At 48.5% G+C, this 24,036-nt stretch overlaps 1 protein-coding gene across 3 annotated transcripts in view; it reads right to left on the reverse strand.

The window, feature by feature from the left end:
• LOC119436960 (ribosome biogenesis protein BMS1 homolog) overlaps positions 1-24,036 on the reverse strand; it is a 134,196-nt gene that overhangs the window by 76,808 nt on the left and 33,352 nt on the right. Inside the window, exons 8-11 of one of the 3 annotated variants that reach the window (XM_049660136.1) lie at positions 16,623-16,764; positions 13,995-14,106; positions 5,000-5,101; positions 980-1,158 (exon numbers count right to left, since the gene is read on the reverse strand). In XM_049660136.1, coding sequence (XP_049516093.1) covers positions 980-1,158; positions 5,000-5,101; positions 13,995-14,106; positions 16,623-16,764 — 535 coding nt within the window. Of the gene's footprint in view, positions 1-979; positions 1,159-4,999; positions 5,102-13,972; positions 14,107-16,622; positions 16,765-24,036 lie in introns of all 3 variants that reach the window. The other 2 variants (XM_037704006.2, XM_049660135.1) reach the window with 2 other exon arrangements.

Genomic DNA, 24,036 nt, shown 5'->3' on the forward strand with positions numbered 1-24,036 from the left:
AAAGTTCATTCGCATAATTATGTCAATTATTCAATTAAGCATTTTGATTTCTGGTAGAAGTAATGGCCGCCTTATCGAATAATTTAGATCAAGGGCTATCTTGAATTGCGCTATCTGCCACAGGCAATTTTTAAAAATTTGGTGCAGCAATGTGAGAAGTGATTGCATCTCCATTACGAGAAGCACACTCACAAGGGCAACACATAGTTCGATATATCGAATGTAGCGGTGAATGGGAGTTCGATGTATGCGCAGCACATAACTATACTTTTGCATGGGATTTTCAAGGAAATTCGATATACTGTTCGATATAGACAATAATTAGAAATATCTGACTTTGACATAGCCGGGATCGTCTGTAGTTCAGGTATCTGCCTCGAGCAAGATGGCTTCGGTCTTGAAATGCCAAAACAAACAAACAAAAAGAACCAGTGTGCTTTGGAGGTGACATGAAGTTCACTCTTTGTTGGTGGTTTTCTCAGTGTCAGCGACTCTTTTGCACACGCCACTTGTACTGTATGGTGCTTCGGTGGTGCGTGGCATCTATGGAAAATAGCAACAGCGTGGGCGGAGACCCAACAGCAAGGTTTCGTGCATAGCTCATAGAGTGACAACTGATTAACTGATGGGTTGATGGGCAGAATGATTAATTTTGGGGCTTTCGCTATAATGACCTCTCAGAAAGAGGACTAATTCACTGCGGTTCCCTTAAGTTCGTTGTATAAAGATTTCACTGTATATGTTTAATTTGTTAAAAGTGTCACAGGTGAGTGATGGCACTTGGTGGTGTTTTAGGGTCCTAAGCTTGGATTGGACCACTTCGGTTGAGCAGTAGTGTGCAAACCATGGTGTGGAAACTGCAAAGCCATATCACCTTTGGCACTCTTTACACAGTTCATTACTTTCCAAAAGAACACTGGACAAAAAATACAAAAAAGTTATGCAGGACAAGACTTTTCAACTTGGTGCATGCTATTACTTCTTCATCCTTGATGAGGGCATCAGTCTCCGTGAACATACACCGGGTGCTCTCCACACTATCCCAAGAACGTTTCTCCGCCTGTGTATTTTCCTGCTTTTTCACTTTCCGGAACAGCTCCCCAAGAAAGTCTGCAGTGTCCTCAGTTTCGTCTTTCTCTTCCTCCTTGTAATCATCCTCTGAAATACGAGCCACGCCTCTTAAAGTTACAAAACAGTGGCAAGAGCACAAAGTAAGTCTTATGCAAGTTTTGTTCCCAAGCTTAGTACAGTACACTTCTATATATTCGGTCAGGTTATTTTGGTTTTTTGGTTAATTCAGTGGTGGTCCAGCCAGTTTAAGAATTGGAGCAATTTTTGGAGCAGGAAAAAAGCTCTTTTGTAGCAATTCAGGAGCAGCCACAATAGCAATTTTGTAGCAGTTCTGTAGCACAAAATGTTGCGTTTTGGACCAGTTGGAGCAGGAGAAAAGCAAGTGCAAGACATTTGGCGCAGCTTATTACAACTACACAATTGTTAAATACTTCTTTAGAGCAAATGGACACAAGAAAGAAAGACTGACTCAGCCATTTAGTTCGTGTGCCCAGAGCAGAAAACGTTTAAAACAGACGTTATTTGCCTGGGTAAATAGCACTTGTAGACTACTGAGAATAGTTTTATGCAATCAGACATAATACAAAAGCGACTAGAAATGCAGAAAAACAATTTTGTGCAACACCAATGCCTAGCCGCGGGCCCGAGGAGTCGACGCTCGATGTGCTTAGTGGCGCATTCCCAAGTGCCGATGCGCAAAATGCCTAGCTAGCCGCGGGCTCGAGGAGTCGACGCTCGATGTGCTTAGTCGCACAGTCCTAAGTGCTGATGCACGAAATGCCTAGCTAGCCGCGCATTCCCAAGTGCCGATGCACGAAATGCCTAGCTAGCCGTGGGCCCGAGGAGTCGACGCTCAATGTGCTTAGTCGCGCAGTCCCAAGTACCGATCCACAAAATGCCTAGCGAGCCGCGAGCTCGAGGAGTCGACGCTCGATGTGCTTAGTCGCGCAGTCCCAAGTGCCGATGTACGAAATGCCTAGCTAGCCGTGGCCCCGAGGAGTCGACGCTCGATGTGCTTAGTCGCGCAGTCCCAAGTGCCAATGCGCAAAATGCCTAGCTAGCCGCGGGCCCAAGGAGTCAACGCTCAATGTGCTTAGTCGCGCAGTCCCACGTGCCAATGCGCGAAATGCCTAGCTAGCCGCGGGCTCAAGGAGTCGATGCTCGATGTCCTTAGTCGCGAATTCCGAAACATTGAGTGCTGAAAGGCTTAACTGCGTGTTCGATCGAGGATTCCGTGCGCGAAGCTTGGTTGCGAAGTCCGCGTCGCCCATGCTCAGAATGCTCAGCCGCGGGTCTGTCCACAAACGGAGGGATAGGCCACGATACTGCATACGATGTCCGCGCAGCGCCGAAGGCAAAGGTGGCGCTTTGGCGCACTTGGCGCAAGTTGCACTTTGGTGGGGGCAGCAAGGCGCAGACAAGTAGAATTGTAGCAAAATGGCGCAAATGGCACAGTTGGATCACCACTGGTTAATTTAATCCCGACTGAAGGTCCTGGCCAATGCCTGTAATTATTATGGCCAAAAATTTTCGTTATTACAATCCTGAAATTGACCCTCCCTAGATAATTCATACTAGACTGGTAAGCATGCACAAGCCTGACCCCAATAGTGGCCCCAATCCTTATCCCAATGACTTCAGCTTCTGCCTTGGCAGTGCTAGAGGCTAGTGCATAACTTAAGGCACATTAATCTCCTGCCAAAAATGGCTATTTTTGGCCTGCCTTTGGCATGTTTCGGTGCAGAAACAGCAGCTCAGAATGAGCAGCGCTTGGGTCTGGAGGTAAAACTAACTATCACATAATGATTAGTCAAGTAGATATCTGTATTCCTTGTCGGTGAGGACGAGTGAAAGGGAGCTGAAGCATAACGGGCCTATGCGCATCATCGTGAAGTTGCAAAAATTTCCCCGTGCTCGATTGTCTCGATAATGGCACAGTACCTTAGTGTCATGAAGCACCGGCTTGAACCTGCAATTGACGAAGTGGACAGCCAGATTGCTTCCATTTGTGTTTTTAACGTTATACGCATGTTTACGCAATCTTGCGCCAATCGTGGGTGCAAGCCGGTGCTTCATGACACTAAGGCACTGAGCCGTTATTGAGACCAGTCGAGCACATATTTTTTCAACCTTCACAATGATGCGCATAGGCCGGTTATGCGTCAGCTCCCCTTCACTCGTGCTCACCGACAACGAATACAGCTATCTAGTTGACTAATCATTACGTGATTGGTAGTCTTACCATTCAGATCCAAGCACGACTGGCATGTAAACCCCTCCTCTTTTTTTTTTGTTTCCCTTCCCCCTTTCCAAGCTATATATTCGTGTACGCACAAAAAGCAACCGTTGGCAGTCAGCGTTCATCCTGTATTCCTCCTTCTGTCCATGACAGAGTATTTAGCGTTCTTTATTCCACCATGGATGCATACCAACAAGCTCGCCTTCAGACACTTTCAAGTTGCCTAATGCGCACATTTTTTTCAATTGGTCCTAAGATTTCCTGCGCATTACAATTGTGTACAAAAAACAAAAGCCCTACTCAAGGTGTTAACAACCCTCCATAAAAGCCAGCATCATCGCCACTGCCAACACAAGACGGGGCAAAACAATTTTTCACGTAGGATGGAGACAATGCTGCACTTTCAGGGTTTACAGTCAACGGATGAATTTTAGGTAATGCCCGATAATTGGGGATACCTTCGCAGCTCTGCTACGTACCCCATGGAGCCAATGCGTAAGGATTTCTGAAATCCTCCGCCATCACATTTTCCTGACTTGTTGACGTCAACGCAGGTCCTAAATGGCAATAACATAGGCTGCCATTATGATTATTTCGCAGCATCAAACCAGCACTCTCGCACCCTGGTTGGCTAGCAGACGTAGCCACTGTGGTAAAGCTAAGCCTAGCTGCTTCGATGTTTGCTACCAAGCTTTCAGCTGTTCGTTGCCGTGTTTTTCATTGACAGAATTCGCCGCTGTCAGTGATGGCCCCAACTCCACCTTTGCCTTTCTCGATGACGGCTTCAAGGAGAGCTATGTGTTGTGTTACATACAATATGAGAAAGAGCTGCCTCAGGTTGATGGCGGTGGACACTAAAAGTAAATACAATTTCTATTCTACCATCTCATTCCTGATTGCCAGAATCAGAGACTTTCTACTTTATTTTTTATTATTACTAAACTTGGGTGCTCGTTATATTTAGGTTTGGGTGCAAAATCGTTTTCTACTGTAGCCCCATGAAAACTGGGTTTGGTGGCCGTTATATTTAGGTTTGGGTGCAAAATCGTTTTCTACTGTAGCCCCATGAAAACTGGGTGAATATTAAATTCGGGGTATGTGTTAGAATCAGGTAAATACTGTCACGTCAGTACGCTTAGACAATTTTCTGCCTCTTCTTTTAATTCGACCCGCCGGATGAAGACACAAACTGGGCAGCGCTCTGCCTCCTCGATCTGGACCCCCTCCCCCAACGTTCAACTACTCATCCAAAAGAGTAGTTCCTCCACACACGCCTAGAAGTAGCAGACGACATGTGTGCGATCACATGGTCAAGGATTTGGATGCAAACCAGTCAACTTTTGCGCACCAGTGAGTGGATACAATCTCAAATCACTTTGGGTGACTCTACTTGGATGGAAATACGCGCGAAATAACAACCTAACATCAGCGCCGTACACATACTTCAAAAACCATCCAGGACAAACAAGTGGCACCGTACATGTACAGCAAAAACCCTAAAAGGGTTAAAAAAATACTTTGATATTGAGCTATCCCAACATATCACTTTGCTGTTGCAAACAAAGCAAATCTACAAAGGAAGTGAAATAGTATTTTGTCACACAAATCAAAGATACAAATCTGCCCGTAGCAAAAAAATACAAATCTTATCACCAATTCACAGCAATGTCAAAATACAATAACGCTCACCATTCCCATAGATTAGAAACTGTAGGTTCCGTTGCTTCTGGGATCGAGCATGAAAAGCTTGTGCTGCCTTCTCCTTCATGTTTTCCTTCCATTTGTACCTGTCTGCAAGGTATACACAATGAATTGCTTTTAGTAAAAGCCAACACAATTGACAACGATACTATTAGGCATTCTTTATTACATAACCTGCAAAGATAGATAAGTCTGAGAAGTTCATTAGAAAGAACAAAAAATAAGCTATACTGCAACTGTAGACTGGAATAGGCACGGAACGATGAAATGCTAGTGTACCACGCTTCGGTTGTACACTAAAAAATTTCAGGTCGCCAATATTAATCTAGTGCCCCCTACTAAATTTCTAGAATAGCCAGATTGTGGCTTTCAAACTTAAAACATAACAATTTATACTTTAATCCCATTTTACACCGCCTCACAAGTACTAAAGAAATAAATTATACTTTTGCTTTCAGTATCAAATGGCTGCTACTAATCCTAATAATAAAGTGATCATGATTCACTCTAGATATAACCCTTACATCACCAACTTGTGCAAAAGCAGTACAGTATAGACCACTTATAACGTAACCGCTTATAGTGCAGGACCGGATATAGTGCGGTCTTTTCAGACTCCCGTTAATTTTCCCATAGCACTCCATGTATACACGTAGTATCGCTTATAGTGCAGTTGCGGGAAACGAAATACCGGTTACAGCGTGGCTGCCTGGGAGTACGGAAGTCAGCGGAGACGGCGAACGCTCCCCTCAAGTGGGCGCCCCAAGGAGTGCTCGAGGAAAAAGAGAGACAAAGTGGAGGAGAAGGCAACGTGGTGCAAACGAACAGCCAGTGAGGCTGAAAGCAGAATCTTGAGTGCGAGTCGTGAAATATCACGGTGCGCATAGCGAGCGAGAGCCACGAAACTGCCAACGCCGGCCAACGCTCGCTTCACGATAACGGCAGAAGACGAAACTTCAGGGAGCGGGCGGCGCCGGCACATCACGGTGAAGGGCGCACGCGGAGACCGTGGAATGTGAGGGAGGAGGGCGGCAGGGAAGCAGATTTCCCCTCGACAACTCCGCCGCTTCGGTGGCTCCCCTCGCCTTCCCTCGTAGCTCCCTCACTTTCGACGTGCTTTCGACTGTCACCGTGCGCGCCCGCCGTCGTGCAGGCGCCGCCGCTACAGCCGGCCCGGCGCCAGCTCCTCGAAGTTTCGTTTTCTGCCGTTATCGGGAAGCGGGCATTTGCCGGCGTGGGTAGTTTCGTTGGCCGGCCTGGGACAGCGCCGCTGCTTCCCTCTGCGCCGTAGCCGCAGCATGCAAGGTCAACACGTGACTAGAAAGTAGAGGAAGCATAAAGGAGAAAGAAAGGTTCACTGCCATTTTCTACACGTGGCTACGGAAGCGTGCCTGAGACGTCGGCACGTACATGCATGTTCCGGCGCAACGCAGAATCGGCGATCTTGCCATTTGAGAGAGGGTAAAATTTCCTCCGCGTTTTTTTTTCTTTTTTTTTTTCCGTTCGCAGCGCGACGTTGAGGGGTCTCTCGTAAGCTTTTACTCTATGGCGGTGCCGGAGCAATGCCGGTCGGAGGCGCCGTCGCGTGATTTGGTTCGAATTAACGAGATTCGACTGTAAATTAAATACAAACGTTCTAGCCGCATTCCTCCACTGTCGCATACGCGTGGCGGCTCGGTGCGTATGTTTTGCATATGTGCGGGCCTTGAAAACTGTTGCTTTGGTTATAGTGCGGTACCGCTTATAGTGCCGATATTCACGACTCCGGCGATTTACGCTATAAGCGGTCTATACTGTAGTTGAAAATGAGGCAGTCATCAAAAAAGTGAAGGTAGTCAATCTTAGTTGTGAAGGAACTGAAAGCCAAGTACGCCAACTGTTACTGAGGCAGAAGTGCCATGAAAACGCTCAAACTGATGCCAGAAGCAACATGTCAGTCAGTAGCAGGCCAACAAGCAGCAGTATGCCTTATGTTCACCAAATTTATATACTTTAATGCACTTGAGCTTAGATTGAACAATGTTCGCATGCTTCCAAGAAGATTCCATTAGAATTCATTCAAGAAAGACAGAACGGACTGCTGACAATAAGTAATCAGGTAACGCACAACTTGTACACGTTTACACAATGCGTTGATGCTCAAAGCATGAAAGCATGTGTTGGGCAAACACAAAGAGCAGAAAGCACTATACCGAGTGCACGAAGGAGCTTTCAGGTTGCTGGAGAAGCGAAAGTGAAATTAAAATTTTCTTACACAAGTTCATTTATGGCAGACTGCCTCAGATCAGATTTTCATGAGCCCTCGTTGTTACAGCTAGTAATGACGTCTGTGGCACTACCCCATGGCAGATGCTCAAACACCAGGCCCAATCTGTGCAGCAGCACTGCTTATTCCTTGCGTAAGCACATGTACTATATGGAGCATTTTGTCATAACACACAAATGATGGCTGGTATGCTTAATGATTAAATTATCCACACTCCTCCACATTTTCTCTCACCCGCGTCTGCTCCCATGCCCAGATGAGGCCGAGAGCGCTTTTGACGCTGCGCCAAGGTCCCTATATTCGCACAGTGCCACGAGTGCTAATGGCTGAATACTTCAACATGTCCAGCGTGGAGTCTCGCGAAAGTGAGTATCTCCAAAAGTGATCACCCATGTATACCACCCCAGCACGTATGGAAAGCACGAAAGAATGTGCAAAGATCGAACAAAGTAGCCACCGGAAGACACGCAAATTGTATTGGATATGCATGTTCTCGCATGCAGTTCGAAGGTTTTTGCCTAAACGTAAGCACAAAAGACTTCTCAAGCATCCAATATTGGGTTCTCGGTTTCGTGCTGGTCATCATATGATACAGATGTGCGAGGAGGCATTGCCTCATGCAGATTCGGACTCTCCTGGCTGCCATCTCAGATAAGGAGAACACCATAGATGCGGATGTGCTACATAGCATCGACAACAAACCGAGACTCGTCTGTGCAGGTGACCTCCTTACCGGCATTGCTGCGCTTGAAAGAAGGCTCTTGCTGTATGGCTCAGAGAAAGCCAGTAACAGTAAAACTACAAACTACAGTAAAACCTCGGTGATACGAATCTCGCGGGGTCGCGTGAAATATTCGTATCACCCGAAATTCGTATCGTCAAAACATACACAATATCAAGAAAAATCAATTTATTTTTACCAGAAAAGATTTCTAATAGTGGGGTCCCATTGATACCTTCCTCGCTGCTGCGTTTTCCCGGCTGCTACGTCGCGTTTTCGCGGTCCCGACCTAAATCCCATTGACTTCCAAGTATAGTCGAATCTCGATAATTCGAACTCGAAGGGGCCCAAGAATTTGTTAGAATTAAAAGAAGGACTTATTTTTGAAATATTCGTGCACCATAGCACGACGTACGAACGGTGCGATCCGTGAAATATCGCGGCGCGCAAGCACATATCGAGCGAGGGCCACGAAACTGCCCGCGCTCGGGCGGCGCAAGCACGCCGAAAGAGAGATATTGTGGTTGTGAAGAGGAAGAGGCAACACAGCGACGGGCGCGCGCGGGGACCGTTGCAGGTGAGGGAGGAGGGCAGCAGGGAAGCAGATTTGGCCTCGGCAACTCTGTCGCTTCGGTGGCTCCCCTCGCCCTTCCTCTCAACACCCTCGTAGCCCCCTCACCATCCGACTGTCTCCGTGCACTGTCTCCGTGTGCGTCCGCCGCTCCCGCCGGCCCGGCACCGCTTAGCCCACTCCCTGAAGTTTCGGTTTCTGCCATTGAAGCGAGCGTTGGCCAAACTGGGCCTCCGCTGTTGCTTCCCTCTGCGCTGCAGCCACAGCGTTGGCTGAGACGTGGCACGTACACGCGTGTTCCAGCGCCACGCAGGAACGGCGACCTTGGCGTGACACCGCGGTTCTCTTTTTTTTTTTTCTCCGCGCGGCGCTGAGGGGTCTCGCCTAAGCTTTTGCTCTCTGGCGGTGTCAGAGCAATGCCGGTCGGAGGCGCCGCCACATGATTTGGCACACTGCTGAGAGCATTGTCGGTGCGCGGTATGTTCGAATTAACCATCGCAAATGCTTTCGTGTTTGAATAACCGGGCGTTCCCCGTGATACTTCGCCAATCTATGATGTACCGGCATGTTACGTTGCGTTTGCATGTGGCGGTCACGCAAATTTATCGGTGCAGCCAGCTTGTACATTGCAACAAGCGACCGATGCGTTGCAACAAGCGACCGGCACGTTGCAGATACAACGCACCCGCGCGGTTGCCGTTACTGCCGTATTCTGAAAGCGATCTGCGACGTGCACATAGTGCGCGCCGGCGCGGACCTTATCGTCGAAACGATCTGCGATGTTGACCAAGTGCGCCTAGTTCCAGTAGCTTCGTATGCGCTGTGCCTTCGACATTTAGTTCGCGTTGAAGCGAGAGACAGCGCAAAGGTCAATTCGCTCGCTGCTGCTGCTGCGTTTCCGTTGCTTCACCTTTCGGGCGATACTGCGGCTTTTCTTTTTTCTTTTTTTTTCCGCGGTCCCTTGAAAAACGTATCAACGGGACATTTTCTTCTTGTCCAAATCGTCAACGATCACGGTGTATAAGTGCGCGCACGTGATCTTGGGAATATTTTCGCACGCCACTGAACGCCTGAGCAAGTCGAGTGCAGGGAGCGTTTTGCCCGTCGGGGCTGCGCCGCGGTCGTCGTTGCAGCATTGGTCCTCGTCTAATTTCTCGCTAAGCATCGGCTAGCCTGTGATGTGATCCGGTCCGCTCGACATGGGGACCAACGAGAGATTGCGCAGCCGGATCCCGACTACGGATCCCGCGACTACGGATCCCGCCCAGATCCCGCTGTGCCAGCTTGTCTGTGCCAGTGGCCCCGCTGGTTCGGCTGCCGCTGCTGTTGCTCACGCGTTCGTATGATCCGTAGCGGCGCGGCAAGACGTTCAGAACAGCCGATTTTTTTCGTATTGTGAGCAATGTATTTCGGCCAGGGAATGTTACGAATTCGTATCACACCAAAATTCGTACCACCGGTTCGTATCACCGGGGTTTTACTGTAACCAATTTAAGAAAAATCTAGGAGAGAAAAGGATATTTTAGCATGCTGGTGGGTGTGGATCGTGGTACAGTAGAACCCCGCGATACGTTTTTCATGGTACCGTAAAAAAAACAACAACAACAAAAAAAAAAAAAACGTAAGAGCCGGGAAACGCAAGAGCCGAGAAACAGGAAAAATTGAGAAATGAGAACACTGTTAACTGCACACAATATTATTTTAATTCTTATGTGTGAAAAAAAGTCGTACTTTTGCCCGAAAGCCGAAGCATCGATTGCGATAGCAAATTAGTAGACAGCTATACAAAGTCAGAATAGTAGTTTTATCGTCCATATACACTTTTAAACATTCGCTTAACTATATTGACAAGCATGGTGTCAGCGCCCACAGGCAAACATGAACACATAACACTCGACGAGTTTAGACACGCGCTGTCAAATGCTGGCGTGAGGAAGCGCCACTGCAGAAGCAAGCGTAGTGACCTTCGTGCTGTTTATCGCTTCAACGCAAACTGAGCGCCGAGAACACACAGCACGCACAAAGCTACGAGCCGCCGACGCACCTACACTGCTAGACTCTGCCCCCAATGCAGATCGCTTTCAACATACGGACCGCACGCCGCCGTGCACTACGCAGTTGATATTAAAGTCCCTATATAAGAAAAGTACCGCCATCTACACTTTCCTCCGCCGCCTCCTCTCCTAAAGCGCTTGCTTTTTTCTTTACTTTTTGCTTGCGAAAGCCAAGTGAACGGTGGCGCACCTAGAAAGTCCAGGTTGAAGCTTTCAGGCCGGGCGCGAGCCGCCGCTGTTGCCGGCGACTGCGCAGAGGACTTTCAACATGGCTCTGAGGCGGAAAAAAAGAAAATATAAAGAAGTGAAAAGCGCGTGCTATCATCGTCCAATCGGAGATACAGGAGAGAGAGAAGCGGCATTTATCAAAGGATGGCGGTACTTTTCTTATATAGGGACTTTAGTTGATACCGGAGTACAACGCCACCCGCTATCCCTCCCCCATCACCGGTACCCCGAGCGCAAAGGAAGGAGGCGCGCTTCTTCCCTGCTTTTCTTTCTTTTGCGCACGAGATTTAGACGCGGCCGTAGGCTCCCCTCGCACACTTTCACTCGCACATACAGTATAGGAGGCGCGGCGACGGCGTTATCGCCCTTGGACATTATACGAAACATCGATGAGCCAAGACCAATTTTAGGGCCACAACGCGTCCTAGACACCATCTTTAGATAGCAAATACGGATTTCCAGGGCCATACTTTTGCTGGCGGAAACCGAAAATACATCATAGGTGTTGCCCACCGGCACTTAGGGCGGCCAATGCCATCGTCAAGCCACCAAGCCAAGCAACATGAAAAGTCAAAATGGCCGCTCGGGCCGGCAGTTCGCAATGTATGATGTGGGACCGGTCCCACAGTTGCGACGCAACAGCGGGGTTACCAATGCATTGGGTTCTATGGGAGCTGTGCCGGGACCGGCCTGAAAATGACGTAATAGCCGGGACAACACAGCACTCGGGAACGTAACAGCGGGTTCTACTGGACATGGTATGCTCAATCCCCCCAATAAAGACTGATTGGCACCTGCACTGCAGTATTCTTTTTGCATTTACTTTTTTGGCAGTATTGCGGAGTACAGCATAGACCACTTATAATGTAACTGCCTATGGTGCAGGACCGCATATAGTACGATCTTTTCAGACTGCCGTTAATTTTCCCATAGCACTCCATGTATACGTATACCGCTTACAGTGCAGCCGCGCGAGACGAAATACCGGTTATAATGCGGCTTCCGCGGGAAAATCTCGCCGACAAGGGCGGTAGTGAGCACGCTTCTCAACAAGGTGTGCCCACCGATGGGAGAGGAGATCAACGAGGGCGATGCGGAGGAGGAGCATCAGACGTCGAGCATGAGTCCAAGGGCGATAAAATCGTCGCCGTGTGCCGTATGTGCGAGTGAAAGCGCGCCTTCACGGAGAGCGAACGCACAGCGGAGGGCAAATGCGACTTCTATCGCGCGAAGGGCCGTGGGGGTATGGGAGGGAGGGAGGGGCGACGCTTTGCTGCAGCACCAAATGCGTATCTTGCAACCAGGCGCAAGGGGAACTGGCGACGCCATCTCCCAAGCGAAAGGAGCAAAGCGGGAAGGCTGCACGGGAGGGGGGGGGGGGGGGGGGGGGCAGCTTCTACTCTGCCAACAAATGCGTTCGCGCCTGTGCCGGCTGCCGGTGTTCTCGCGCGCACCGTATTTTGAAAGCTATCTCCACACGACTCTGACCTTTGTATGCGCTGTGCTTACGCCACTCAGTTTCCGTTGAAGCGATAGAGCGATAGACTGCACGCACCTTCTCTCGCTGCGGCGGTCGCGTTTCCCCACGCCCGCGGTTCGACAGTGGTCTTCGGTCATCGAGTCTATTCATGTTTGCTTGTGCGCGTCAACACCACGCTTGTTAATTCAGTTAGTAAGCGAATGTGTCAAGTTTATACAGCCGATAAAACTACTATCCCTGCTCCTTATAGCTCTCTACCAATTTGATCACAAATGATGGTTCGCCTTTCGGGTGAAACTGAGACATTTTTAAAAATTATTAATTTGTCTGCTTCATGCGAAGATCGTGGGTACTTGGACATTACCCTTTCAACATTCGTAAATTTAAACGGATGCAAAACTCCCAGTCGCACGCTTCGATTCTCGGATACGCGCGGCTGCTAGGTCTACATGTTTTGCATACGTGCAGGGCTTGAAGATAGCTGTTTAGGTTATAGTGCGGTACCGCTTATAGTGCAGATATTCACGACTCCGGCGACTTACGTTATAAGCGGTCTGCACTGTATTAGCCTACAGATTTAATTAATGCTCTGCGCAACACTGTCACGCGCAACCATGCATTATAGACAATTTTTGCCATTGGATTACACGACGCAGATTATACGTTTTTGCATGAAGCCGAGAAAGTCGTTATACTTTTGTTAGCCTTTTCTTGAAACTACAGTCAACGACCGATTTTCCGGACTCCCGATAATTTGGACGCATTCGCGGCACCGCCACGTAGACTCAATGTAGAAAAATGTCACAAATTTCAGATGCAAAAAACCTTCACCGTCCGATTTTCCAGACTTTTTGCCATGACTGCAGGTTCGAAACGGCATTACTCGACGCCACTACCGCCGCAATTTTGATTATCTTGCCTCCTCGAAGCAGCATCTCCACTCCAGATCCGCTGGCAGCCTTAGCCACCACTGCGGCAACGCTAGGTCTAGCTACTTCAGCGTTCGCTAGCAAGCTTTTTTTCTGTTCGGTGCTATGTTTTTCATTGAAATAATTTGCCACTTTTAGCAATGGCGCTGACTCCGCCTTATGAATCCTCGCTAGTGTCTTGGAAACTCGGAAAGCACGGCGCGTTGCATAATGACGGTTCCAGAGTCAGATTCACCTCAACACAGCAGTGTTACACAGTGAAGCATATGAAAATAATTGCAGTGAAGCATATCTGCTACGGGAAGGCGCAATTGTCACGGCACACGGTGTGTAGTCCTTAATTATACACGCATGCACCTGCCGCCTCGTAGCACAGTAAGAACTACGGTACGCCTAATAAGTGTACTGGCAGGCCTTCATAGCTATTTTGGAGGTGCCTGTGACAATTTGAGCCCTTGGGGCAGTAAAAGGCATGCATTCATTATTTCAGAGTGCCAAATTTTACGGACGTTTTTGCGGCCCCTAGGGAGTCCGAAAAATCGGACATTGACTGTAGCAGTTTTCTCTTACATCGAAATCTAATCATATGAGGATAAAGTCGAGGCACATTTCTGAGCAAATGAGTTAAATCGTAGAGAAGGGTGTTTCTCCATTCTTTTGGACATTACCATTTAATTAATGCTGAAATATGGAACAAATAGATGAGTGCTACTTGCCTTCTTCATTGTCATCACCACAAACATTGTTACCAATGTCTTCCAGGTTGTCATCTTCATCATCCAAGTCAACTTCATCATCATCCTCATCTGACGTAACCTCACCTCTCACTGCATGCCCATTTTGGCCCTGAATATGTCATGGTAAGAAACAAGCAATTACAGTGCAGTCCACTTATAACGATATATTGGTTATAACGATGAGTCGACATAAGACTGTCAACTTATGCATTAGGGCTATGAGAAAAAAAAACATATACAGTGTAGACCGCTTATAGTAAGTCGCCGGAGTCGCGAATATCCGCACTATAACCAAAGCAACAATTTTCAAGGCCCGCACATATGCAAAACATGTGCACCGAGCCGCTACGCATATGCGACAGTCGAGGAATGTGGCTAAAACGTTTGCATTCAATTTACAGTCGAACCTCATTAATTCGAACCAAATCACGCGGCAGCGCCTCCGACCGGCATTGCTCCGGCACCGCCACAGAGTAAACGCTTAGGAGAGACCCCTCAATGTCGCGCGCGAACAAAAAAAAAAAAAAAAAAAAAAAATGCGGCGGAAATTTCACCCTCTCTCAAATGGCAAGGTCGTCGATTCTGCGTTGCACCGGAACATTGCGTGTACGTGCTGATGTCGCAGCCACGCTACCGTAGCCACGCATGGAAAATGGCAGTGAACCTTTCTTTCTCCTTTATGCTTCCTCTACTTTGTAGTCACGTGTTGACCTTGCACGCTGGCTGCGGCTACGGCGCAGAGGGAAGCAGCGGAGCTGTCCCAGGCCGGCCAACGAAACTGCCCACGCCGGCAAACGCCCGCTTCCCGATACCGGCAGAAAACGAAACTTCGGAGCTGGCGCCGGGCCAGCTGAAGCGGCGGCGCCGTGCAGGCGGCAGGCGCGCACGGTGACAGTCGAAAGTGAGGGAGCTACGAGGGAAGGCGAGGGGAGCCACCGAAGCGGCGGAGTTGTCGAGGCGAAATCCGCTTCCCTGCCGCCCTCCTCCCTCACATTCCACGGTCTCCACGTGCACCGTTCGCCGTGCTGTGCCGTCGCCGCCCGCTCCCTGAAGTTTCGTTTACTGCCGTTATCGTGAAGAGAGCGTTGGCCGGCGTCGGCAGTTTCGTGGCCCTCGCTCGCTATGCGCGCTGCGATATTTCACGACTCGCACTCAAGATTCCGGTTTCAGCCTCACTGGCTGTTCGTTCGCACCACGTGCCCTTCTCCTCCACTTCGTCTCTCTCTCTTCCTCGAGCACTCCTTGGGGCGCCCGTTTGAGGGGAGCGTTCGCCGTCTCCGCTGACTTCCGTACTCCCAGGCAGCCACGCTGTAATCGGTATTTCGTTTCCCGCAACTGCACTATAAGTGATACTACGTGTATACATGGAGTGCTATGGGAAAATTAACGGGAGTCTGAAAAGACCACACTATATCCGGTCCTGCACTATAAGCGGTTACGCTATAAGTGGTCTATACTGTATATATAACGAGATGTTATTCACCACATATCTGATATATCGATAGAAATTTTGCTTCTGGGCAGCGTTCTTCATGCAGAATATTCGTGAAATTTGCGTTCCTAAGTTGCCCTTATTCGAGACGGGGCAAAAGTTTGCCTACACGAGTTCGTATCTGCCGCCATTTCTGCGCAGCTCATCCCACCCGCGCGCCGATTGCGAATGAAAGCCAAGGAGAGCATTGCAAATTGGCGCAGCATGCACAAGATGGCGCCAGCTGCTTCGTGTCCACGTCGCCGGCGGTCGTGCGAGCATCCAGAGAGGAGAGGGAACAAAGCAATAAGCGAGCTACGCCTGCGCGGAAATGCGCCGGGGAAGCTGAGGGAGGTGCACCGACAAAGCGCAAAGCTGCGTCAGACGAAGCTGCAAATTTTGCAAGACTCGAAGAAGTACGAGCTCGCGCAGTCGATGATATCGACGATTATGAAAACCGGGAGTGCCAAGATCACGAAGGCTAGAAGCTAGAAGCAGTGTCCATGCCGATCAACAGAAAAAACGGGCCTCGTGCGCCCGGACCAAGCCCCATGGGTTAATCCAACACGGTGAAAGCCGCTGACATTACCGAACTCTAGGGGCATGTCTCTACTGATAATGAAATAGGAGGTGCTTCGATGGAGGAGTTTCCAAGTGCAGATAGTGCTGCCTCTTTCTGCAAAGAGATCTCCGGGGGTATCATTTCGACGGGGGGATCTCTGACAGGGGTCAATCGAGTTGCTCACTGATTTCATGCATGCTAAATTACAGCCGCCAGTGTTTGTGCAGCAGCTAGACACGATGCACACGGTGGTTGTGAATCCGAAATTTATGCAAAAGCAAGTGCAGCTTTTATTTCAGCACGCCTAACAATTCAGACTCTATATAGAGGTATAAATAAATGTTTGATTTTTCACAGCCCACTTTCTACAAAATCGGTTTTTTATCGCAAGTGGCAAATTTGGTTTCGGGACGACAAATATATATTAGTTTTTTTTTTTTTTTACAGCAGTCCAGATATAGTGATGATCGGTTATAACGATCATATTTTTCGTTCTTTTTGATATCGTTATAAGTAGACTGCACTGTATAATATTCTCACAAAATAATAACAGAGCACTGCTAAATCTGTATTGTTATGACAAACTCTTTACCTCCTCTTCACTCTCTTCCATATCACTTTCTTCACCCGATACATCTTCATCAGACTCGTCGTCCGAACCACTGTTGGCTCCATCTTCCGATATGGGTGCTAATACTGGTCTTCGAGACCTTGATTCTGATTCTTGCACAGCACTGCGTTGAAAAAAAGAAAACTGAAATGACATTCTAGACATTTATTGATAGCAACAAGAAAGTGCCAGCTCAATTCCACAATAAGAAGGAAAAATACACACACACACAGCCAAAAACAAAGGTTGCACAATAACACATGTATACACAAAGTTGTATCAGAAATGTGTATGAAACACGTACGAAGCGGAGTTTGGCGCCTCGGGTGATTAGCTGTGGCAATTAGTAGGAATGCAGGGTTCGTACAGGTTTCTAAGGCAAAAATTCAAGGATATTCCAGGACTTTCCAGCACCTGTCACAGGTTTTTCAAGGACTCAAAGCGGAATCCAAAGTAGGATTTCTTTGCTCTAACATTTCCAAAAATGACCAGTTTTATTGCACTTACAATAAAAATGTATATCAGAATTATAATAAAAATGGCTAGCCTTGATAATTTCTCAATATCACAACACAAAATGAACGCTTACAACAGCGGCTGAGATTTCTCCGGTATAGGCTGGGTAAAGTTCACCAAAAATATTCAAAACATTCAGCATAGGGTTATTGCACTAAAATAAAAATAAATGTAGATTACAATGATGCTAATAATATCTAGCCTTGATCACTTTGCAAGTTCACAATACCAAAAAACGAAGAAGTTCACAAAACACAACGAATGTCCCCAACAGCTACTCTGACTTCTCCAGTATTAACTGGGTAAGTTTCCACACATTTCCAAACCATTCGGCGTAGTCTTCCTACACATTCATTATATTATAACAAATAGATGCATACTGCAATTTTGTAAAACATGCCTTGTCTTGATCATTTCTCAAGTCCGCAATATTAAAAGTTAACACAACGAAAACCCACAACAGGCTTCTGCGGCATTAGCTGGGTTGGTTCATCAAACATTTCCAAAACATTCAGCATACCACATTTTCCGGTGTATAAGACGCGTTTTTTTTTAATTTTTCGTCGGTGCGTCTCAGAACGGTGCGACCTATTCACTTTTTTTTTCGGAAAGACTGCCGTCAAAATCGGATCCGATATTATGGCCACGCGAAGCGCGCTGGTTGACTTAATTGCTACCGGTTCTGTGCGCGCTATCGAGGTGCCGGGTTCTCGTCATCAAGTTTGGGCCCGAGCGCCGTGCGAGAAGGATGGTGCAGCAACGCAAGCGGCGGTAGGCTGACCGCGAGTTGATCGACTGCGAAGTCGCCGCATCTGCAGATCGCTGTCAAGATACGGCGGGCGCCGCTGCGCAACCTACGCAGTTGCTCCGAGAGTACAGGCAGCCCCCACCCTCCAAGCTTCCTCCCGGGCTGCCTTCCCGCTTTCCTCCCTTGCGCGCGATTCGGCTCACCTTCGCACGCTTTCATTCGCACATAATACAGAACGGCGCGCGGGGACGATGTTATCGCCCTTCGACTTTATACGGAACATCGCGGCAACCGCGACGACAGAAATGCGCCTGGAGTAGAAATATATGGCACCGATACGCTCGCGTATAACCCGCGTTCACGGAGCGAAACGTCACTGTGACTTTTTTAAATCGCTCACCGAAAGAACAGGTGCGTCTTATACACTCGTGCGACTTATACACGTTTTGTTTTTCGGAAAAACTGTCGTTTTGAGGGGAGTGCGTCTTATATACAAAGGTGTGACTTATAAAACGGAAAATACGGTAATGTTATTGCACCTATATTATCATAAATAATATAACAAACCTCCACCCAAAGGCACTGACCACAGTGTAAAGTTGCTCTACTATAGTTCTCTTTATATTTAGCGTTCTACCACGTTCTTTAGCGTTCTACCACGTTTGTTTCCTAGGTCATATTGTAACACTGTATTGGTATATCAGCACATTTCTCACCCTATATGTTTTGCATATGTATTCACATATGTATTAACTATTGTATAAGTAATAATTCTTTATTGTACTCTCCCCCCTTACACAATGCCTCTAGAGGCCTGTAAGGTATCTTTAAATAAATAAATAAATATAGCTTCACCTCGCGCGCGCGAGTTAAGTATAAACCACATGCACGCGATCTTACGCGCGACAGCGACAAGCGACGCGATGGAGATGGCTGTCGCGGTCGCTCGTCGCCTACAAGTCGTACCGCATGAGAGCGACGAGGCGAGCGACGACTTTGAGCGACGTCTCCCCGGTATTGTCGGTATGAGGGTAGCAAATACTGGCCGAAACTGGCGTGACGCTTGCTTTATTAATTTAAGTTGATGTGTTTTAGTGTAGAGAGCAGCATAAATGTTTCTAAAGGTCTTGCACTACGTTATTATCCTTGCACGTATCAAAATCCAGTCATTTGCTCGCTCCGTGCGACAATCGGTAGTACTTGACTGATGTATATCCAGTTCCGGCTTCGCGCTATTGGCTAGTCGCTCATAGCACTTCCGGGCGACGAGCGACGAATTCTAGATTTCTAGAACAGACCGAGCGATCTGTTCGCGCGACGGCCCGCTTCGTCGCTCGAAGCCGTCGCTGTCGTGCACAAAATCGCTCTCATGTGGTTTGGGCTTTAAGTGGCGCAAGGCAGACAGACGGGCGAGGAGTGAAACGAACGATAGGGTGAGGAAAGCAGCGAAACTGCCAACCGAGCCAGCACCATCGTTGTTTATGCCATCGTTGTACATGCTCTCAATGATTTCATCTTTGCTAGCAAATGGTGCAGTGAAAGCAGAAATTAGTAAGTGATAACACAAGTACTGTCCTTCAGAAAGCACATAACAGAAGCAGCGAGGGGTATGAGCAAATGCTTTCAATTTCACTGGTCAGCAGCACAGTGGCAGGCAGATGAGAAAGCATGCGCAGGCACAATAAGCTTTACAACAGATGAGCACTAGATGGGAGTAAAGCAACGCGTTCTGGTTTAAAATAAGGGTATGCAAATCCAAAATAGTAGATATTGAAAGCCGAATATTGAATCAAATATCGGATATCAGAAAAATTTTCACAAAATTTATTGCTCATTCATTTTGGGCAAGAAAATACAGTGCTGCACATGCTTGGGAGACATCAAACACTGCATAACAAGAATGTAGCAAGTTATCAGTAACATAGGTACACAGAAATCGAGATATACAGTACGGTCAACTGTTAAGGGAACACTAACCCTTTGCGGTCCGCTGTCGAGCACCGCCCGACAAGGGTGTTTGGGGGTTAAATTTCGCGGTTTTTCTGACTATGATTCGTGCGCATTCTTTGTATACATGATGCGCCATCTCTTGAGCGATAAGTAAACTTTGTTTGTTGAAGTTTACTTCTTTTTGCACTAGGGTGCAGCACAATGTTCAGCATGGCTGCCTTCTGGATACCAGAGTGTTCTCACTTGCGCGCAGAACCGCAAGTTCGCGCGGTTTGCTGAGAAGCATGACAACTTTTTCACCGCATGCGTTTTATGGTGGTGCACTTAGTGAAAGCTTCTAGAGGTTTCCATTGTCAACGGCTTTATTTTGAGGCGCACACAGCTGCAGAATCATGCTGAGAAACAACAGCGACACCTGCAGTACCGCCGCAATCTCATCCAACAGCTGGTGGGTGACGTGAGGGCTAGAGCCGAAAAGTGGGGCCCGTCTGCGCGGAAGGAGTGCGAGGAACGGCTAGATGGGAGGAGCCATTTCATCTACAAGCTCCCAGGCCGAAGCAACAAGGACTGTGCTCTTTGTAGCAATTGAAAAACGAACAGAGGCAGGAGGGAAACTGTGTTTTTCTGCAAAACCTGCAGTAACAACCTTGGCCTGCACCCAGGAGAATGCTTCGAGCGGTATCACACGCTGTTCAAATATCGGTAGAGGAGTTGCCTGCAGAATGCAAGAAAAAAAAAATATCCTGTGAGTTTTTATTCCACAGTTTGTGTTTTCCTTCACGGCGCCGCAAACTGGCAAAATAGTTTCGGACCAGGACAGCCGGAAAGTGGGTAAAAGTTTCGGACTGCAAAGGGTTAAGTTTGTGTGCCAGTACTGATTACACCTCAGTTCTAGCATGTTGTTCCTACCACGTGAAAGGGCTGAAAAATATTTTTTTATCAATAGAAATTCCATTGAATAGAATCAAGTGCTTTTCTCCCTCTGAAACTGATGAATTAGTGACATTCAGTTCAACTGAATACCAATGAGGTTCTCAGTTTAATAGTGGACCTGTGTTTTGCGGCAATCTTTTGTTTCTTCCACAGAAAGTATTGCTTTTGTAGCGAAGAAGACAGACACGATTGGGTTCAGCGCTACTAGATCTAAACGGAAGTGGGTCGAGCGCTCTCTCGTGCTTTGAAGCTGCAACTGCCCTGCCCGTCGACGTTGCGCTGCTCCGAGTTCTTCCGAGCATATGCAAGCCGTACGCTTACTAAAGCCGAGACCAATTACAGCGTCACGGAAAAAGAATGTCTGGCAATCATCTGGGCACTTACTAAGTTCCGGTCCTATTTGTATGGTCGCCAATTTGATGTCGTCACGGACCACCATGCACTATGCTGGCTGTCGTCATTAAAGGATCCCTCAGGCCGTCTCGCCCGCTGGGCGCTTCGCCTACAGGATTACGATATCCGCGTGCTGTACCGCAACGAACGTCAGCATGCTGACGCTGACGCCTTCTCACGTTCTACCTTGCCTGACGACATTGCCTGCTGCTCACTATCCCAGCTTGACATTTCTTCCGTCGACATTGGGACCATCGCTTCCGAGCAGTGCAAGGACCCCTGGATTGCCTCCATCATAGACTTCCTTACTGACCTGTCATCACCGCCAACCACTCGTGCGTTGTGACGTCAAGCTCGCCATTTCACCATTCGCAACAACCTGCTTCACCGACGCAATTACACCTCCGACGGCCGCCAGTGGTTATTAGTAATACCTCAAAGCCTGCGTTCTGAAATCTGCGCATCGTTCCACTCCGATTCACAGTGTGCACACTCGGGACTTTTCAAAACCTACCAGCGCCTCCGACAACGCTACTACTGGCGAGGAATGTACAACTATACGTCCAAAAGTTTGTTCGCTCATGCCCCGACTGCCGGCACCAGAAATTTTCACCCCAGCTCTCGCCAGCTGGTCTGCAGCCTCTACCTTGCCCTACCCGGCCATTCGGGTGTGTTGGCATCGATTTTTATGGGCCACTCCCCTTGACGTTGGCTGGTAACCACTGGGCCATTGTGGCAGTAGATCACCTTACACGATACGCCGAAACCGCCGCTCTCCCAGCAGCTACAGCACGCGATGTTGCCTCATTCCTGCTTCGCCGATTCATCCTGCGGCATGGTCTACCTCAAGAACTGCTCAGCGATCGCGGACGCGTCTTCTTGTCGGAAGTAGTTGAAACGATTCTCAAGGAGTGCCATGTTGTTCATCGTACGACTACGGCGTACCACCCTCAAACGAATGGCCTCAAGGAACGGTTCAACCGTACACTCGGCGACATGCTTTCAATGTACGTCACTTCCGACCACACGAACTGGGACGCCATTCTGCCCTTCGTGACCTACGCGTATAATACCGCTACGCAGAGCACCACTGGATTTCCCCCCTGTTTTTTACTGTATGGTAGACACCCTTCACACATTATCGACACCATTCTACCGTACCGCCGGATGCATCCGAGTGTGTGCCTATTTCTGCCACGGTCAGGCATGCAGAAGAGTGCCGTGACCTAGCACGGGCCAAATAAACACCTTTAGACTTTGTGGGATGCGCGAGTCTCATGTGTCTCCTGTAATCCGGCTTCACCGCGTGGCTAAGTGCCAGCGGCGGTCGTGGTGGTTGCGGCGCATTGTGAGAGATGGCGCGAGTGTCACGATGCTAACGCCACCGAACGGCGGGGTGACTTGGGAGAAAAAGGTCGAAGGCGCTTCCTCTTTGGCTTGGGATCGGCGGCCAACACGCACGAACGCTTCGCGCGACCGTTGTGCAAGGCTAGGGGCAGGACACCGGTATGGACGAACACGGATCGTTCGAACGCGCCACCATTCGTGTGACTGTACACGTGAGCGACTACGCGATGGTGTCACAGCATGGGGCGAACATATTCGCTTGCTATCGTGTCGTGGTGAGTCGGACTTCCTTGATTTGTCGAGCGCCCATGTGAATGTTCTATTGGTTGTAATTCGGCTAGTGTGCATTAGTGTATGAAAGGTGCAATAAATGCCCTTTTGATTGTTTGCACTACTGTGTTGTCGTTCCTTTGTCCCAAGAGCATGTGTGAGACCCCACAACTTTCAAATTTTTCTCCAAAATGCAGAAGGGCTATTCCAACTTTACGACAGGTGGGTTATTGTAAGGCCACTTTGCACGGAAGACAAAAAGACCGTGCAACACGTGTCTTAATCACCACTCTGTGCGTAGCCGGCGCCGACAGTAAAGAACATGTGCCATACGTGCCTTTTCACTGTCAGGTTCAGCGTGATCTGCCACCTGTCAGATTCTGAAATCTGTGCGGTGCATGCACAATGTGACAATGTGCAGGTCTCTACACAGAATATTCTAAATATTGAATGGTACATACTCGATTTGAGAATCGAATTATTCAAACGTCCGCTATTCGATTCGGTGATATTCAATACAGTAGAACCCTGCTGTTATGCTCCCCGGTGCTGCGTTTTCCCGGCTGTTACGTCGTTTTTGGCGGTGATGGGATCGGCCGCCCGAAGTGCCGGGGCGACACCTATGACGTATTTTCAGTTTCCGCTAGGAAAAGCATCGCCTTTGAGATCTGTATTTGCTATGAAAAGATGCTGCCTACGACACGTTGTGGCCCTAAAATTGGTTTTGGCACATAGATGTTCCGTATAAAGTCCAAGGGCGATAACGCCGTCGCCACATGCTGTATGTGCGAGTGAAAGCATGCGAGGGGAGCCGACAACCGTGTCTAAATCTCATGCGCGTGCAAGGAAAAAAGCAGGGAGGAAGCGCGCCTTCTTTCGTTGCACTCGAGGTAGCGGCAAGGGATAGCGGGCGACGTTGTACTCTGGCATCAACGGCGTACTGCGCAGCGGCGCGCGGACGCACGCGCCATATCTTGAAAGCGATCTGTGTTGGGAGCAGAGTCTAGGCAGAGTAGGCGCGTCGGCGATTTGTAACTTTGTGCATGCTGTGTGATCTCGGCGCTCAGTTGCATTGAAGCGATTGACAACAGCACGCAGGTCACTTCGCTTGCTTCTGCAGCGACGCTTCCTCACGGCAGCGTTTGACAGTGCGTGTCCACGCTCATCGAGTGTGATGTGTTCATGTTTGCCTGTGGGCGCTGACACCATGCTTGTTAATATAGTTAATAAGCAAATGTT

This window comes from Dermacentor silvarum, chromosome 1 (assembly GCF_013339745.2).
Source record: "Dermacentor silvarum isolate Dsil-2018 chromosome 1, BIME_Dsil_1.4, whole genome shotgun sequence".
Taxonomy (NCBI): Eukaryota; Metazoa; Arthropoda; class Arachnida; order Ixodida; family Ixodidae; genus Dermacentor; species Dermacentor silvarum.